This window comes from Chiloscyllium plagiosum, unplaced genomic scaffold (genome assembly GCF_037043375.1).
Source record: "Chiloscyllium plagiosum isolate Xiang-an unplaced genomic scaffold, Cpla_swu_hap1 HiC_scaffold_46, whole genome shotgun sequence".
Taxonomy (NCBI): Eukaryota; Metazoa; Chordata; class Chondrichthyes; order Orectolobiformes; family Hemiscylliidae; genus Chiloscyllium; species Chiloscyllium plagiosum.
Genome location: NW_028270184.1, coordinates 985,042 through 1,002,891, shown reverse-complemented (window position 1 = coordinate 1,002,891; position 17,850 = coordinate 985,042). Strand labels below are relative to the sequence as shown.

The window sequence follows — 17,850 nt, the reverse complement described above, 5'->3', positions numbered from 1 at the left end:
TTAGGGGTGACTTGATAGAGGTGTACAAGATGATTAGGGGTTTAGATAGGGTCGACAGTGAGAATATTTTTCCACGTATGGAGTCAGCTATTACAAGGGGGCATAGCTTTAAATTAAGGGGGGGTAGGTATAGGACAGATGTTAGGGGTAGGTTCTTTACTCAGCGAGTCGTGAGTTCATGGAATGCCCTGCCAGTACAGTGGTGGACTCTCCCTCATTATGGGCATTTAAGCGGGCATTGGATAGGCATATGGAGGATAGTGGGCTAGTGTAGGTTAGGTGGGCTTGGATCGGCGCAACATCGAGAGCCGAAGGGCCTGTACTGCGCTGTATTCTTCTATGTTCTATGTAAGGTGAGCTCTGTGATCGGTTTGGTGGGCATGTATTGGTGGCAGGAGAGACTAAATGACAAAAGGTTACATGTTGTATGATAACAGACTTAATGATTAGATTAGATTCCCTACAGTGCGAAAACAGGCCCTTCAACCCAACTAGCCCACACCGACCCTCCGAAGAGTAACCCACCCAGACCCGTTTCCTTCTAACTAATGCACCTAACACTATGGCCAATTCACCTGACCTACACATCTTTGAACTGTGGGAGGAAACCGGAGCACTGGGAGGAAACCGGAGCACTTGGAGGAAACCCATGCAGACACGGCAAGAATGTGCAAACTCCACACAGACAGTCACCCGAGGGTGGGGTTGAACCTGGGACCCTGGTGCTATGAGGCAGCAGTGCTAACCACTGAGCCACCATGCCGCCCCTTAATGTCTACAGCAAGTGTCAATGCAGGTCCCTGAATAACTGCTGTCTGAAAACAAACTGAAAAGTGAACAAGAGAGGGCAGGAAAAACAAACCAGAAAAGAAAAATAACAAACATATACTGGTCACTTGGACAGAATGTGAGTGTTGCTGGATAAAGATACATTTTCTCAAAGCTCTCGCTTTCATTTGGACAATTCACAAAAAGTACGAAAGGTAAATCGACATTTGTACTGTATCAGAGGAGAGTGCTGATTGGTTGCACTCTGGAACAGATGTATCCATGGACCATGCATCAGATAGATGATAACTGGTGGTTAACATCCATGTTTTGTTTAAAAGTTAAACTAGCAGGTTGATTCTGGTTAGTCAAGACATTGACTTGAGAAATGCACCAGAATGTGGCTATCACCTAGTTTGTTGAGTTTGAACAGTTGCAATATGTATTCTTTGTGTTTGCAAAGAAAGGCTCTGTTAATGTTTATTGGTTATAGTATGCAGAAGTGTAATTCTTACCACACTCTGGTTTATTTAGCAAATGCAGTCCAATTGTGCAATCACATCTGATGTTTTTCAGCAACACTTAAAAGCAACTTTGACAAGTCTTCATGATAAAGACCTCAAGATAAAGATTCAATTCATCTTGTACCTGTCCACTATCTCTCTTATATTTCTGCTTCTCTTTTGTTCCTAGTTTCTGAGCATTTAGATATTTTGTTGAATGGGGGTAGGGATATGAAACAAGAGTAATGCAATGTGAAGGGGTTTTGGAAATGTCTATAAAGAAGAACATAATGATTGCAACAGTTCAAGATGCTCACAACTGTTTCCAGCCTGCAAAGCAGGGTAGTAATACCATAGGTTAATTAAAAGCGAAAGTTATTGCAATAACATGTAAAACACTGACCAATGCAGAACACAGCTTATTTTAAATATTGCTTGTGATTCTTCCTCTTCCTGTCCCCATAGCGCTCTGGGGAGCAGAAACCCACAAGTGGCAAATCAGTGACAGTGAAGAGAGAGTCTCAGAGCATCCAGTATCGCCATCATCCACCACGCTCAAAGAGACGGCCACCTAAGGACATGTACCTCAGCCAAGATGAAGTTGCTGGAGTCTCTGCTAACCCCAATGCTGCCACCATCTCTCTCCGACAGTTGGAATCACAGCTCATCTCCATCAAGCGCCAGGTGACATACGGGGAAGTGTGAAGTCTGCAGTTTGGGGAGGGAGTGGGATGAAGTGATGGCACATTATGCTAACTAGGCCAGCGGTGATCTAAATCCTGACCTTCCACTTCTGAAGTCAAATACACCCAAAAAACAGAAAGAATTTGATGTTTTAAAATCCAATGTTGAATTGAGTTTGAGAACTGTCTAGCTGCCAACACTCTATCCTTTGAAACTAAAGCAAGAATGATGCATAATTTAATAATTCCAGTTACAAGATGGCAGAGAGGCAAAATTAAAAAGATCTTGCTGGTAATGGTCAAGAGAGCATTACCTTATTAAATGCCTGGTTGGACCTGCCTTGGGCATATTTGTTGAGCCAAATATAGAAGGAACTTTAGTTTGTATCTCATCCTGTGCTGTCCCTATCATAGAATCATAGTTCTGGGAGTGTTTGTTGGATACAGTGTAGAGGGAACTTTACTCTGTATCCAACCCTATACTGTGCCTGTCCTGGGAGTACTTGATGGGTAAAGGATGAAATTTTATGAATTTCAATGGACGAAGAGATTGGGTGATACGGCAGGACCTGGATGATTGGGACGGTTTAGGGAAAGAAGCAGTTCATGAATTATTGCTGAAGATGTAAGTGTTTTTGTCTCCCTCCTATATCACAGGTTCAGACAATAAAACAGATAAACAGCTCATTAAAGCAAACACTGGATGGGGGGATCGACAAACTGCGACCACCAGAGGTATGAGTGTTATATGGCTAACCCTCTCTTCATTGGTGCATTGCCTTTACCATCCAATGCCTGCCTTATTACAGTGATAATGTGTTGGTGGTGTTCAGATATTTTGGAGATTGTTTCTGTCTGAGCTGAGTCACACAAATTTTGTGATATTGGTTTGATGAAGGAATATTGGCTCTTGGAACACTAATTTCAACTGCTTCTTGAATAGCAAGAATGTTTGCAGAATCTTATACAATCAAAAAAAGCTGAAGCAGAAAAAAGCCCATTTGGCCCATCTGGTTGTGTTAGATTTCTAATCTCCACAAGTGGCCTTCTAATACAAGGTGACATCCCAGTTGAAGAGGGTCAGTGCTGAGGGAACGTCTCCCTGTCAGATGGTCATTGCTGAGGGAATGCCACCCTACCGGAGAGTCGGTGCTGAGAGAGTGCTGCACTGTTGGAGAGTCAGCGCTGAGGGAATGCCACTCTTTCAGAGGGTCAGCGCTGAGGGAGTGTTGCACTGTCGGAGAGTCAGTAATGAGGGAGTTCTGCATTGTTGGAGGGTCACTGCTGAGGGAGTGCTATACTGTCAGAGGGTCAGGGGTGAGGAGTGCTGCATTATCAGAAGGTCAGTATTGAGGGAACGCTGCACTGTTACCTGTCCTACCCTTTCTGGTTCTTGTTTAAAATTTTCCATGGCTGCTGTCTGAAAGAACAGCTTAGAGTTCTCCCAGTGTCCTGGGACCAATTTTTCTCTCAACCAACACCACAAAAAAACGGTAGTTTTATTATTTATGTGTAGGATCTTTCTGTGTGCAAAACTGGTTTCCTCCAATACAACAGTGACTACATTTCACAAAGTCTTTCATCGATTGTAATATGTTTTGGGGTTTCTCGTGTTTCTGACAGTCCGCTGGAGAAATGGGACTTTGGTTATTTTTTGAGCTGATGTCATGACTTGTACTGGTATAGTTTGTTTTCAATATACTTTGTGTTGTAATTCTCTCATTCTCCGTCTCCACAGTCCAATCTGAAGCTCAACTCACGCTGGACGACCGAGGAGCAGCTCCTGGCTGTTCAAGGTATCCACACATCTTTGTGAATACTGCAGGCTCCACCGCCATGCTTCCCCACCCTCATTTAATTAGGTTGACAGCATATTATTTCCTGAGTAGCTCCTTTTTGGCAAAAGTGATCTCATTCAGTCTGAGGTTGTAGAGTTTTTCCTCAACCAGGCAGAGTCCACTCATGCACTAGATGCTGCTTGTTTTGACCTGTCAGATCAGAAAGATGCTGGTGTTTTAAACCCTGTCTCTGTCTCTCTCTCTCTCTCGCTCTCTCTCTCTCTCACCTCCTTAATTCCAGTCATTTCCTGATCCAGGTCTTATTGATTGAAGCTATGTTGAGATGCTATGGGGAGCAAGGGAGGTGGAATAAATTCAAACATGCGTTACCCTATATCGACTGTGGACATGGGCACCAGTCACCTCATTGTCTCGGTGACAGAGAATGGGGAGGGGGCTTGGAGTACAAGGAACGCTGTGTCTCTGTTTCGGATAGCATGTTGGAAGATGGAAATTCCCCAACTCCACACCAAAGGAAAAAAAATCCCAAAATGTTTCTGTGTTCAGGCATTCGTAAATATGGGCGGAATTTCCAGGCCATCGCAGAAGTGATCGGGAACAAGACGCTGGCCCAGGTGAAGACGTTCTTTATCAGTTACCGCCGCCGTTTCAACCTGGAGGAGATTCTGCAGGAATGGGAGGCAGAGCAGGAGGTACAGGGCAATGCTGGCAGTCTGTCGGGTCTGGACGATGGTGGTGCCTGCAACCCATCACTAGCTAGCAGCGAAGAGGAGGAAGAAGAGGAGGCCGAGGTACATGAGTTACATGCTGCCTTGTTGTGGGGGATGGGGTGGAGGTGTTGTGCTGTGAGGTGGAGAGGGCTTTGGGCTACTGGATTCTTCTGAATAAATGAGGCATTAAGTTTGCAGGAGTGTGGGGTGGGATCATCTGGCTAGGTTCTGTTGGTTTGTGTATTTGGATCAAGTTTTGTGTCCATTCACAATGATCTTTAACCCCTGCTTCTCCCCACCCCTTCTCCTTCTCTTTCCGTAGGTCCAAGTGACGCCCGTACTTGCTGCCCCAGCTCCGCCCGCTCCGACCCCTGCTGCCACCCCGGTGACCCCAACGACCCTCTCACAGCCTCCGCCGCTGCTCAGACCGAGTCTGCCTGCAGCCCCTGCCCTCCACAGGCAGCCACCTCCCCTGCAGCAGGGCCGCTTCCTCCTGTCCCGGCCTCCACTCAATCAACCACCTCCTCCACTGATCCGGCCTGCAGTTGCACTGCCTCCAGGAGCTCGACCGAACCCACGGCCCATCCTGTCATCGGTTAGCTCGCAGCCCCTCCCCTCCCTCATCGGTATCCAGCTTGAATCACCATCATCTTCTGCACACTGAGCTCCACCCAAGATCACGAACATCGTAGCTGCAATCAACCATGGCCTTGAGCATCGCAGCTACAATCAACAAAGACTGCAAGCCTCGTACCAACAACCAGTGAAGTCATAAACATTGTAGATGAGATCAACTAACTTGAAGAGCATTATAACTGCAATCAGTGAAAACCAGGACTGCAAGCATCGTAGCTACAATCACCAACAACAGAATGGCGTTTTAAGGCTTCTTTTGTTCACTAATTTCAAAGCTTTAGTTTTTAAAAGGAAAAATAAGGTTTTAACTTTTTGATGCTTTGTTAACATATGGGAGATCCAACCTCCCGAATCTGTAACACTACAAAGCAGTGGTCTGCTTACTTCTATTCACCCTGAGAGGATTAACCAAGATCACCTTGAATTTTGGGAATGGGCATGTAGGGATCAGTCCTGGATCCCAAGAGGTGAGGAGAGGATCAGTTCTGAACCCGAGGATGGGAGAACAGAGTGGATCCTGGACCCCAGGATTGGAGAGGGAGGTCAGTCCTGGAGCCAGAATGAGAGACAGACAGATTCTGACCTCACCCTGATCAAGGAGAGGAAGGTTAGTTCAGGATACTGGAATATATGGGGAGAGGGTAGTCAGTCCAGGTGAGAAGGATGTCCGTGCTGGACTAGATCCTGGGGATGGGAGAAGTAGGTTAGTTCTGGATCTTGGGTTGGTTTCAGGGTAAGGGGGTTAGTCCCATTGGCCATTTTCAGTTCTATTTTACCTGGAGCCCACCCAGAAGTGTTAATTGTCCACATTAAGTAGCAGGATTGTCTCTGAGACTCCCAGTCTATTGAAAATCTCCCAAGGGGGCATTATTCTCTTCCCTCCAGTCCCCTCTCTCCTTTTCCTACCCTGTTCACTTGCTGTTTTGAATCTTCTGTATCCTCATGGTTCCTAGATAGCTAGAAGGTTTCTAGAGTGCTATTTCTCTCTGCTTGAGGGAGAAGCTATCTGTCCACCCTGTAGGATCAGGTGGCTGAAGGTGATGAAATAACTAAAAGTGAAGAATTAATATTTCCTTTGTGAAACGTGAAAAGGGACCATATGTAGTTTGAGTGTCTGAGATTGTTTGTAGATACTGACTGCTTCACCATAGGCCTTTGGGTGGTAGGGAAAAGTGTTGGTACGTTAAGAAGCAGATAGCTGAAGCAGGGGTGGGTAGGGAGAGACACAGTCTGTATTCCATATGACTGCAGTACACTTGATTGAACAGTGTTGGGGTATTCTTTAGTAGTACGCATGGTGGCCTAGAGCAATGTGTAAAAGTGTGTTGCTCTCCTTAACTGGCACTCCCATTTTAAAGTCTGAATTATGGTTTTAAAAACATAAACTGGGATTTTCTCTTGGAAATATGGACAGAATCTCAATGTCAGAACATTAGTCATTGGGGAGGATAGTTAGTGACCCAGTGATCCTGAGAGATTTTGATTGGAGAAGTGTGATGAGATCACAGAGATCTCAAAAGAGTCTATGAGATGAAGGCTTACTTGAGCAATGTTGAGTTTTCCTACAATTTTGACTCCTGGAACAATCCATTCCAGTCCATCATATCAAAAGCTGTTTTAAAACCTGATCTAAATTTTTTCACTTGCCCCACAGCCATGCAACATTTCCCTTCTACCTTTTTTTGGAATTGGGTGGCACAGTTGGTTAGCATTGCTGCCTCAGGGCCAGGAACCCGGGTTGATTCCACCCTTGGATGACTGTTTGGTGGAATTTGCACATTTTTGCTGTGTCTGCATGGGTTACCTCCAGGTGCTCCGATTTCCTCTCACAGTCCAGAGATGTTTAGGTTAAGTGGATTGACCATGCTAAATTGTTCATTGTGTCCACGGATGTGCAGGTTAGGTGGATTAGCTGTGGGAAATGAAGGGATATGGGAATAGGGTGTCGGGGATCTGGGTGGAATGCTCTTCAGAGGGTTGTTGTTGACTCAATGAGCTGAATGGCCTGCTTCCACGCTGTAGGGATTCCATGAAATCTATGAATTCATTTTGATATTTCCTGTTGAGTCTGTTTCTACTCCCCCAGTAGGCAGCGCATTCTAGATCACAACAACTTGCTGTGTTATAATATTCCTCATTGCCTTTCTCTTTTGCTAATCTTTTTAAATCTGTGTACCTCTGGCTTCTGACTCGTCCTGTAACTGGGAATCATTTTTTATTCTTGTTGAAGTTTTTTAATGTCATATTGTGCCAAATGAAGTGAAGGCTGAGAGATTCTCTCCTCCTTCATCTCTTTGTCTAATTTCATTGCAGCAATTGTTTTATTTTCCTTTCTGAAGAAGGGTACTGATCCCAGCCACTCTGAATAACTTGAGATGAGAAAGCTATTCTCTAGAAGTATTACCTAGCCTGCTACCACCTTGCTGCTTGAGTTAGGAGTGGTGACTGCTCCCTCAGGGAGAGGGCATAATGGTCACATTTCTGTCTTCCTTTCTGACAGCCATTAATCACCTTCTATTTGCTCCTGCATCCCCACCCCATCCAGCCACTCCAAAGCTTTAGCACCCAACTACAACTCAGGGTGACCATCTCCCATTATCTAAAACAGAAGGAGCTTTGATTGCTATAGTAACTGTCATCATCTCTGGATGCCCCATTGAAAGTGCTTTACAGCCAATGAAGTGTAGTTACTGTAGTGATGTAAGCAGGGGGAGTTTTACACATGATGGTAAGATAAATGACCAGATATGGTTTTTCAATGAAGTGAGGATCAATGTTGACTGATCTCAGGAAGGGTTTACATTCAAAGCTGCCCTGACCTTGCCTCAGTGCTGTGTGTGGGATGTTAACCTGACCCCCACCCAAAGACTTGCCCCTCCCACCACCACCAGTCCAAAACTAAAAGCCAACTAAAATTTTGGGATAATGAATGAATGTAGGGTTGTACGTCCTTTCTGCCTCTGTTTAATATCGACTTTAACTTCGAACTGATTTGCAGGTTTTAAGATCTGGTGAATGGTTTTCGCAAATCCCTATGACAGCAGAAGTATCACTCGGTTGTGTCAGCTCACTTTGGACTTGCTAGCTCCAGAGTACTGATGTGTATGAGCACTTATTTCATGTCTGCTCTTAATGATCTGGTTTGTAGGAAAGGGAGCAGGGACAAGCACTGTACATTACTTCCTGCAAAACCATGTCATATCTGTGACAAGGTGTCCAGGATGCACCAAGATTGAATGGAAACCATTGAGTTCCTTGAAGGAATCTCGTGTGATGATTAAATATATTATGAGTTGGTTCTGGAGCTTTTAAGAGTGCTTTTGGAAATTTAGCAAGGTTGTAGATAGACACATTCTCTTACTATTTTTCATCCAGAGTTTTGAAATTGGAGCATCCTTTCCCATTACAGCCATAAATCTTTATTGGATTCACAGGTTTACAGACTTAGTCCTGATGTAAGGTGTTCCTGTGTTAGTCAATTCTGTAAGCAGTCAGATTGCCTTTTTTTAATGCCATCTCTATTATCAGATTGGGATGTATAATAATGACCTTACCTTTATCCAGACTGGTGTCTGTCTTTTACACGTATCATTTTGTATTTTGCCATAAAATAATAAGTTCACACAGAATTAATGAGACTTCTTGAAGTCATCAATCTTCTTTATTTCATAGGTGACTGTAGAAAGTAATGCTGAATATCAGATTTGCTTTGTTCAGTCAATTCAACTTGTCTGTGTATGATTATAAAGAAAGCATGCTGCCCCACTTTGATGCCTTAGTGAGAAAAGAGCAACTACAGTTCATTCCACAGTCCAAGGTAGGATCCTCCTTTGTGGGCTCCTGACTCTGTCAGTTATCTGCCTGACTCCCTATTTCCCCCCCATTTTGATTCTCTTGTCTCGAAAGCCAGTTTGTTTCCAACCCTTCTGCCACCCTGTAGATGGTAAAGAGCAGCAATTTGGGTTTTCCAGTGCACTTGCTGAAAGATGTTCTCTGATTTCTTGAATAAGCTAATGAACTACCTGCTGAGTTAGATTAATGTTTAGCTTTTAACTGGATTCTTTCTTTCTGGGGAAAATGGTCAAAAGATTGTGATAAGTATACTGTGTGAATGAGAGATAGACTTGGATTAAAACATTTGCTGTTACCTTTTTCCTCAGCCCTGTTTGACCCTTGCACAATTTAGCAGTATAGCAATATTCATTCTGTCCCTAATACAAATACCTCCATGGCCCCTACTCCAGGGAACCAGTGAGGGAAATCAACATTTTAATGTTGCATTCATATAGATTTCAAAATTGAATGAGTGTGAAATAGCTGAACTGCAACACTATTAAAGGACAGCGCTCACACTCTGTATCCTAGACTAGCAGGACTCCAGGTCAATTAAATACCTGCTAGAACTCTTTTTTTTTAAAAGTATATTTTTTCCGGTATGGCCCCTCTCAGACTTCAGTCAGTGCTCATGTCTGCTGTGGATAACTGTTTCAGTATTAGCTACCTGTATGTTCTGTTGTGTTTTTATTAAGAGTATGTGTGTGTGTGTGTGTGTGTGTGCGCGCGTGTGCGTGCTCACGTGTGTTTTTTTTAAATGTCATTTGACGATTCCTTAACTTATTTTTGGTGTTTTACAAACTTTTTTTTAGTGAGTTTGGTATACTTCCCTGCTTAGTCAGTTCAGAATTTCCAGGTGTTCAGCAATGGAAATTGTGAATGATGGGATTTCAATAAAATATTTTACTAGTTGCTGACTTAGACTTGTGTTGTTTTTTGGTTTGTGGTTAACTCGACCCAGCCATCATGATTGACCCTACGTGCTGATACCTCATGACATCTAATGAAGTACTTTTGGAACTGTAGTCACTGTCGTAGTGTTTGAAACACAGCAGCTGGTTTGCACAGAGCAAGATCATAATGTATTTGAGGAACAGATATTGGAATTCTCCTGTTTTTTTTTTAAATACTTTGGGATCCAGCCAAGTGAAGGACCAAGATTTCCAGATAATGTACAAGTATTCAGCTATCAATTATGGGTTCAACCCAATCTTTTAATCTTCTCCCACAGCCCCATGTACATTCTTCTCTCTCAAACATGGACTCAGTGTATTTTTCAAACCGTTCCAATGGTAAATGTTAATGTGTATTTATGTTTTTGTGATTTTATGCACTACTGAACAGTGCCTTTCATGATGCAGAGAATCCTATGGTCAGAACACTGAGCACAAGGATTTTGCTGCTGTGGAGAGCCTGTCACTAGCCTTTGGTTCTGGGAATGATGCCAAGGCTGATCTCAACTGTTCTCAAAAGGCCATGACCCCAGATTCCATTGTCCCATATGTGGAAATGGCAATGCGTGACCTGAACTGGATTGAATTAGCAGAGTGAAAAAAAGCAGGAAAAAGCTTTCCTAACTCAACTGTTTTTAGATGCCAGCTGCAGAAGTTGACCTATTCCCAGTTGGGCAGCCGTAAAACTAAGAGTCCCAAGGCAGCCACTAACGTCCTAGCAGGTAAGACATGGACAACCCCTGCTCAGCTGGCATTGGGTAATTACCACGAACATCAGCAGACTTGGTTGATAACACAGAAGCAAGAAGCCATTCTGTCCTCCAAGTTATTTCTCCATTCACTTACAAATAGAGTGTGGATTTGAAATAACTATTATTAAAATTAGAAATATCACTTGTTGAGGCAGCTTTATCCACCTTTGCATTGCTAACATTTGAACAATTTGTCTCATTGACCCTCTTATGAACTGATTCCTCTTAACCTGTAATAACAACAGGCAGACCAATGTTATGTTAAACTATAGAAGGAGAATCTTTATTATAATCATAAAGGTGAACTTTTCCCAGTCCAAATTTAATACATTATTTTCCTCCCTCTGGTGCCAGGTTCCAATTAAACAATTCTCAAATGAAAGGGCATCAATCATTCAAAGAAATTAACACAAAAACAGCTACACAAACCAATTTCCCAGTTTGGGTCATGCAGAAAATATGCCCCAAAACTCATGATTTAAAAAAATTAAATAAATTCTTTGTTCCACAACACCCACCCCTCCCCTCCATACACACATCAGATCTATTAGGTTGGAAGTGGTTCTTAAACCCTTGAGAATTCAATTTCATAGCAGTTCCTAAGTGCCCTAGCATCACAGATGTTGAAATTCAAAGACAGATTTAATCCAGCAGAGCCTTCTTCAAATAAACTGGAGTGTAAATAGGATTCTCCATTGCTTGGCCAGGGCATACAGCACCCTGAATCTTTTATTTTAAAAAGTCATAAATCAAGTTTCAAGTGGAAACTGTAGAGCTTGTTTAGGGTGAAAATTAATGTTACTAATATTGGCAAATGGTTTTAATGACTGCTTTTAAGAGCCAGGACTGACTATTTGGGGAAAGGAACAACTGAGGTGGGTGTGTATGTTGGGGTTGGGAGGGGGGGGGGGGGGGGCGGAGAGAGTGTGAGAATGTTGGGTAGTGATTTGACTGATACTGCCTCACGTTCCTTACTCCAGTCCCTGACTAGTGGCAAGTTGCAGTTGTCCCTACATGGAAGCCACAAGGCTTTCCACAAAAGTCAGTGCCTTTATAACAGAAGAGCCAAGGTAGAGTGATATCATTCTAAAGAAGGAATCTGTTTAATAACAGCAGCAGCAAAGTATACACTGAAATGCAGGAAAGTGAAGTAGGAAATTGGGGTACTACCCCATTTTTACTTAAATTATTTTGTACAAACATCAAATCTGAATGGACCACAGGTTTTGATCTCCATAATTAGCAATGCAGCAATAAAAAAAGAGATGTGTATGTTACAGAGTGGCTCGCATCAAAGGGACTGATTGCAGAGCTAGAACTCTGGTCCTAGGAACAGAGTCAACAGAGATGTTGGGGCACCTCAGGCAAAACCAGGGTTTTAAAAACAAATCCCTGCAGCCAAATTTATATTTAAACGTAAAATGTGATTAAGAATTACTTAAGAAAATAGGGTTGGACTGGGCAGAGGGCATGAAAGCAAATTAATTTTCAGGTGAGAAATTGCTGCAGGTTAATAATATAATTCTGATACACAGAGCCAGACATCTTTCTATAGGAGACAAATTAGAAAAAAAGGATTAGATTGTTTTGGGTAATTTACAGCAATGGGAAAATGGCATGTCATCTCTACATGTACAGGTGATCTATTATATATATGTCCTTTAACTAAGCAGGTACTCTACCTGCTCATTAGGAAATTATCAAGTCCCACTGCAGTCTCAGATCAGTCAAGTTACCAACTTCTGTCTCAAAGAACTTTATAAAATAGTCATTTGAGGCAAGACAACGGAGATCTGAACAGAGAGCAGGAGCCTCATTTAACTGACAGTACAAGAAAAGCATGGCCTTTTTTACATCAGCAAATACAATGCAACAACTGAAAATCTAAAAGATTAGCTTTCTCTATGTTACAGTGTTTGTCAAGATCCGAGTTGAATTAGAACAAGAAATCAATTTCTCTGAATGAAGAAGTGTTGCACAAATTGGGAGAAGATGTCTGAGCTTGTGAAGAGAGATGAACTGAAGGAATCCCACCTTGTTCTGCTGGTTCCCAGCTGGATGAAAGCGTCAGTCCAGGAGGAAGTGTGTTTAAAAAGTAGGTAGCTTTGCAGATATATTAACCACATCTTATCACTACTTAACCAAATACCACATGGCAATCAAGTGTGTTGCCAGCAGCTGAGAACCAAATGATTACTGAATGGGGCTCATGTCTTAAGGCTTTCATCCCCTCTGTACTTGACTTAGGAACAAAATCCTGGCGATGAACAGACCAACTGAATCACCCAATCCCTGACAACTATGTGTTTGAAGTCGATACAGATTTGGGCTATGAATATGCCTAATCAATGCACATACTGTGCAGAGCCAGACCTAGAGTCCTAACTCAGCTGGAATCCAAGCCAGGACTAGTCAGACACAGCAAGTTTCTCTATGCCCACTGACATTCAAGAGAGTCCAGTATCAAACGAGAAATCTGCTTGTTGAGGTATAATACACACACTTCCTAAAATTGAAAACACCTAAATAAAGATTGAACTGAAAATCAAAATGGTGGTTCAAGCCTTTGTTAAGATGTTTGCATCAGTTGGAATAGCAGAGTGATTGCTCAGATATCTGTGTCCTCAGTTTAAGTATTGAAGATGGGAAAAACACCTGCCTTGGAACCTCAGAAACCCTGGAGTTTAGTGTCAGACCCGGTCACTGCTGTAACATGATGACTGACCCTTTGTATTTGCAGTAGTTAGTTTCTATCACCAGCATTCATTTAGACAGGGACTGGAGATGGGGCCAAAGATTGTGGGAGACTAAACCAAATACTGAGTCCATCTGCCACTGCCTCTTCTTACCTAACTTGTTCACCTGTTCAGTCTCACCCTGGCCCTTTCAATCAACTCTCATCTTTTCACAACTCTGGCCAGCAGTACACACACTGACAAAATAAAGGGTGGACACAACTGGAGGAGAGACCCACCTTCACTCCTACCCAAACATAGCTGTCCTTAAAGTACATTTCACATACAACAATGCCTCTGCTTCATCCCCAATCCTTGTGGGTGTAGGGGGGGAGGTATAATTTCTTTAGGTTGATAATTGCTTCTCTATTCCTCCCCCAACCAATGAATATGCCAATTCCCTTACCTCTCCTGTCACTGTTTCCTTCTTGGACACAGACACTGATTACTGATCTTAGCTCACAAACTGGGGCCAGAACCAAACTCTCAGACAGCAGCAGGTCCAAGTGGGCTAATGCCCATTGTACTTTGGACATCTATTCTCCAATCCCCGTTTTCAGGGGGGCATTTCTAATCTAGAAACAGGATGGCAGCCCCTGGTGGTACTTGGGACTCGTGGTTCCTACGGTGAAGGGGCATCTTTGGTGGTGAGCAACAAACAGTACACCTACTGAACTTGTCCAACTCGCCAGTGACACCATCCAGGCCTCAGGGAGATCAGGAACGACTGGGCAGGAGGACCAAAGAAACCAGGGAGGAATATAATATTTTCACTCTGGGTGGATGAAGACATGCAATGTGAGAAGGAGATTACAGGTAAAGTTTATAAATACATTGCTGTGTCGCATCTCTCTGTAATACCCTGGAAATAGTCATGCAAAATGAAATAATCACAGTTAATGTGGACCAACACTGCATCTAACAGACCAGAGGCTACTTAACAGTCACTGGTTGAAAAACAAATGGGGTTGGGGACCCTGGAAGAAATTTCTGCCTTGGAAGTTTAACCCAATTTAAATTATTCTGTTGGGGAAGACGAAGGAATAAAGGAATGGTTTGGGAGCTCAACATTCAGCTGAATAAAGAATGTTTGTCAATAATTTGAGATTAATCTACTGCTTAATTAATTTTTAAAAAGACAGAAGACAGGAAGATTGCATTAATTAATTTACAAATTCTCAGAAACTTCAACAGCGAAGACCTTCCAAAAATTCTTCCCTTTTCCAATCTTTACTTAAGTTGCTTTGGGTTAGGGAAGAAGCTTTGACTGGGATGCATAAACTATTAAAAGGGACTATTCAGTAAATAAATCTAAACAGGAATTCCAGAATGAAATGGAAACAACTCAGAAACAGCCATGATTATTTTGTCTTGTACAGAAATGGTGTTCCAATCTCCTGATTTCACAAGGAGGAGCCTGATTTTAAACAGCTCCTGGGCACATAAGCAGATAGTGTTGGTTTTGTAGTGTAACAGGACATAAGTTGGGGTGGAGAAAAAAAAGTGAAGGCTTGAAGGGGGTGGGGGGGTTGTGGAGTGGGGGAGGAAGAGTGAGTGAGTGAATGATGGTGGTGGTATAAGGAGGAAGAAGATGGAAGAGGGACATTAAGAACGTAGGGATTCTGGAAAGTGAGCCCCCCATCATCCCAAACCAATCATCCTTCAATCAACATCAAGAAGCTGGGCAGAGAGCCCATTGGCACAAGGTTTACAATCAGAACCAGTTGCTAACTGAAGGCACAAATCTTGGAAAAGGGCCTTGGCTCATTCTCCCTGGGAACAAGTTAACAAAGCAGGAATTCTGAGAATTAAACCTTATTCAGGCCCAGTTCTCCAAAGAGTGATGATGTACAGAGTGGGAGAAAAATGAAGGAGAGAGTATGGGAAGCAAAAGGTGGAGAGTGGAAAGGGAAAACAGGAGGAGGAAGAGGGATATTACTTTTAATCCAATAAATGCTACAATTGAGTCTATAATTAGGCAACTGCTGAGTTTAGAAGTTCCTCACAATTACATACTCTTTTCAGGCCACAAGTAATAAACCTGCTCTTCTTCATCTCAACTACCTGGAGAAATCCACTCACTACAGTGTTAGTGTAGTGCACAATGTGAGATCCAAAGTTAATGGCCTCTGCTTCAAGTCACCATATATGCAGGAGGAGGGATATGGGGAAAAGGAAAGAGGCAGGGTGTGGAGTTCAACAAATCTGCCATCCCACAGTGACATGTCAAGAATGTGTGCAATACATGATCAGTCAGATAAAAAAAACTAAAAAATAAACTTAAAACACTAATGCAAAAAATAAATCTCAAAACTGAAAGAATCCAGCCCAGAAAGTGTCAGCTTGAGTTCTTGCTCAACTGTCCCGATTAAACCTGGTGCCTCCAACAATCTTGGACAAGTTCGCATGGCTTTCCTTACAGCTTGAGTTCATTGGCAATTTTGGACGCTATATTCTTAAATGCTATGGAGGTGCCAGATATGCGTTTGAAACGGACTCCGTTGAGGGAGAGTCGGGGCAGTTTGCACACTTCCATCTCCCATTGCACCAGGTTGTCCTTGGTGGGGTCCCCATGCATACAGAACAGCATGTACCGTTCCCGTCCCTCATGCTCACAGTTATTGGCATCCAGAACCTTGCCGATCTCTTTCATCATTTCATTGGGCTCCATTGAACTTGTTGTCTTCATACTCCACGTGAAACGTAGTGACCTAGGTTTGGCATCTTTGTTCTCGTCTTTCTCCGCACTGAGATTGGATCTGGAGGAAGAGGCGAGACAGATTACAATTCAAATTAAACCCAGTTGACAAAACAGAAACAGGCCATTCAGCCCATCAGCTGATGTTTCAGCTCCATATGAGCCTCACCACCACCCTATCCCTTTCTCTCATGTGTTTATCCAGCTTCCCTCCCTTAAATGTATCAACAGGATTCTCCTTGACCCTTCCTTATGGGAACAAGTCCCACATTCTTCCCACCCTCTAGGCAAGGGACGTTTCATATTGATGGAGCACATTGAGCTTAATGTCTATATTATCAAAACCTTTCATAACCTTCAGCAATCCATCAGATCATCCTGAGTCTTTCCTATCACTCCCCACGACACACACTGCACATAAGATCTACCTCCTTTTTAATTTGAATCACAGCCAGGATTGTAATTTTTAGAAGTCCAGGCCATTCAGTCTATCAAGTGCATACCGAACTTCCAAACAGCTTCCCACTCAGAGCCCCACCCTATCCCTGTAACCCTACAGTTCCCATGGTCAATTCACCCTAACCAGCACATCTTTGGATTGTGGGAGGAAACCCCATGCAGATATGGAGAGAATGTGCAAACTCCACACAGTCACCCAAGGCTGGAATCGAACCCGGGTCCCTGGCATTGTGAGGCAGCAGTGCTAACCATTGAGCCACCTTAAGCTTCTGCAAATACCATAAGATAGAGGAATAGGAGTAGGCTATTCAGCCCATCAAGTCTGTTCTGCCATTCAATGAGATCATGGCTGATCTGACCATCAACTCCACTTTCCTGCCTTTTCCCCCATAACCTCTGATTGCTCACTTTATTCAATCAAATTTATTTGATTGGAAATCTCTACCTCAGTATTGAAAAATAAAAGGTGGTCAGCATGACCTATTTTTAAAAAATTGCTCCAAGGGTGGACCCATCCCTAAATGCCCTGAAGGAGGTGGTAAACCACTGCAGTCCTCAGCTGTTAGGAACATCACAGAGACTGTGTGAAAAAAAACTGTCCCACTCCTGTAATCTCTTGTTCCAGCCAGCAAGAGTCATCAGCCCAGGGACAAGGCCGAGGCACAGTTTGCACTGGGCAGTTGCAGGACAAGCAACTTAAACTGTCCTTGATTCATAGGAACCAGACTGATGCATTTGACAGAAGCTACAGTTCACAGGCTAAGGTGTAATAAGAGCGTGAGGCAGATTTCAAACGGATAAGCCGAGAGTGAGATCCCAGTACGCAGCACAATTGAGGAAGGACGAGGGATAGGCGGGGGAAATAGCAGAGAGGGAAGGGATCGAGGGGGAGGGCGCAGGGAGAAGGCAGGCGGGAGCTCGAGGATTCAGCAAGGGAGGAATGAGAGTACAGGGCAGGGGAGTGGGTCGGGCAGAAGGCAGGGAAGTGGGTCGGGGAGGAGCGTGGGGAGAAGGCAGGGGAATGGGTCGGAGAGGAGTGTGGGGAGAGGGCGGGGGAATGAATCGGGGAGAGGGCGGGGGAGTGAATCGGGGAGAGGGTGGGGGAGTGAATTGGGTAGAGCGTTGGGAGAGGGTTAGGGAGGAGTGCAGGGAGAGGGCAGGGGAGTGGGTCGGGGGAGGAGCGCGGGAAGTGGGTAGGGGAGGAGCACGGGGAGAGGGGCCGGGTAGGAGCGTGAGGAGAGGGCAGAGGAGTGGGTGTGGATGTATGCCTGGGGTTTGCAGTTTGTGTTGACTTCAGTCTGATGAGGAGGTGAAAATGCT

At 43.7% G+C, this 17,850-nt stretch overlaps 2 protein-coding genes across 9 annotated transcripts in view; one reads left to right on the top strand and one right to left on the bottom strand.

The window, feature by feature from the left end:
• The window catches only part of rcor2 (REST corepressor 2), a 79,458-nt gene extending 69,608 nt beyond the window's left edge, over positions 1-9,850 (top strand). For 2 of the 3 annotated variants that reach the window (XM_043682542.2, XM_087983808.1), the window contains 5 exons: positions 1,737-1,955; positions 2,612-2,689; positions 3,693-3,750; positions 4,300-4,544; positions 4,786-9,850. In XM_043682542.2, coding sequence (XP_043538477.1) covers positions 1,737-1,955; positions 2,612-2,689; positions 3,693-3,750; positions 4,300-4,544; positions 4,786-5,127 — 942 coding nt within the window. In that variant the 3' untranslated portion in view covers positions 5,128-9,850. The remainder of the gene's footprint in view (positions 1-1,736; positions 1,956-2,611; positions 2,690-3,692; positions 3,751-4,299; positions 4,545-4,785) is intronic. The other variant, XM_087983809.1, reaches the window with a different exon arrangement.
• Positions 9,851-10,894: 1,044 nt separating this feature from the next.
• mark2b (MAP/microtubule affinity-regulating kinase 2b) overlaps positions 10,895-17,850 on the bottom strand; it is a 193,215-nt gene continuing 186,259 nt past the window's right edge. For all 6 annotated transcript variants that reach the window (XM_087983805.1, XM_087983803.1, XM_087983802.1 and 3 more), the window contains one exon: positions 10,895-16,132. In XM_087983805.1, the coding sequence (XP_087839931.1) occupies positions 15,790-16,132 (343 nt within the window). In that variant the 3' untranslated portion in view covers positions 10,895-15,789. The remainder of the gene's footprint in view (positions 16,133-17,850) is intronic.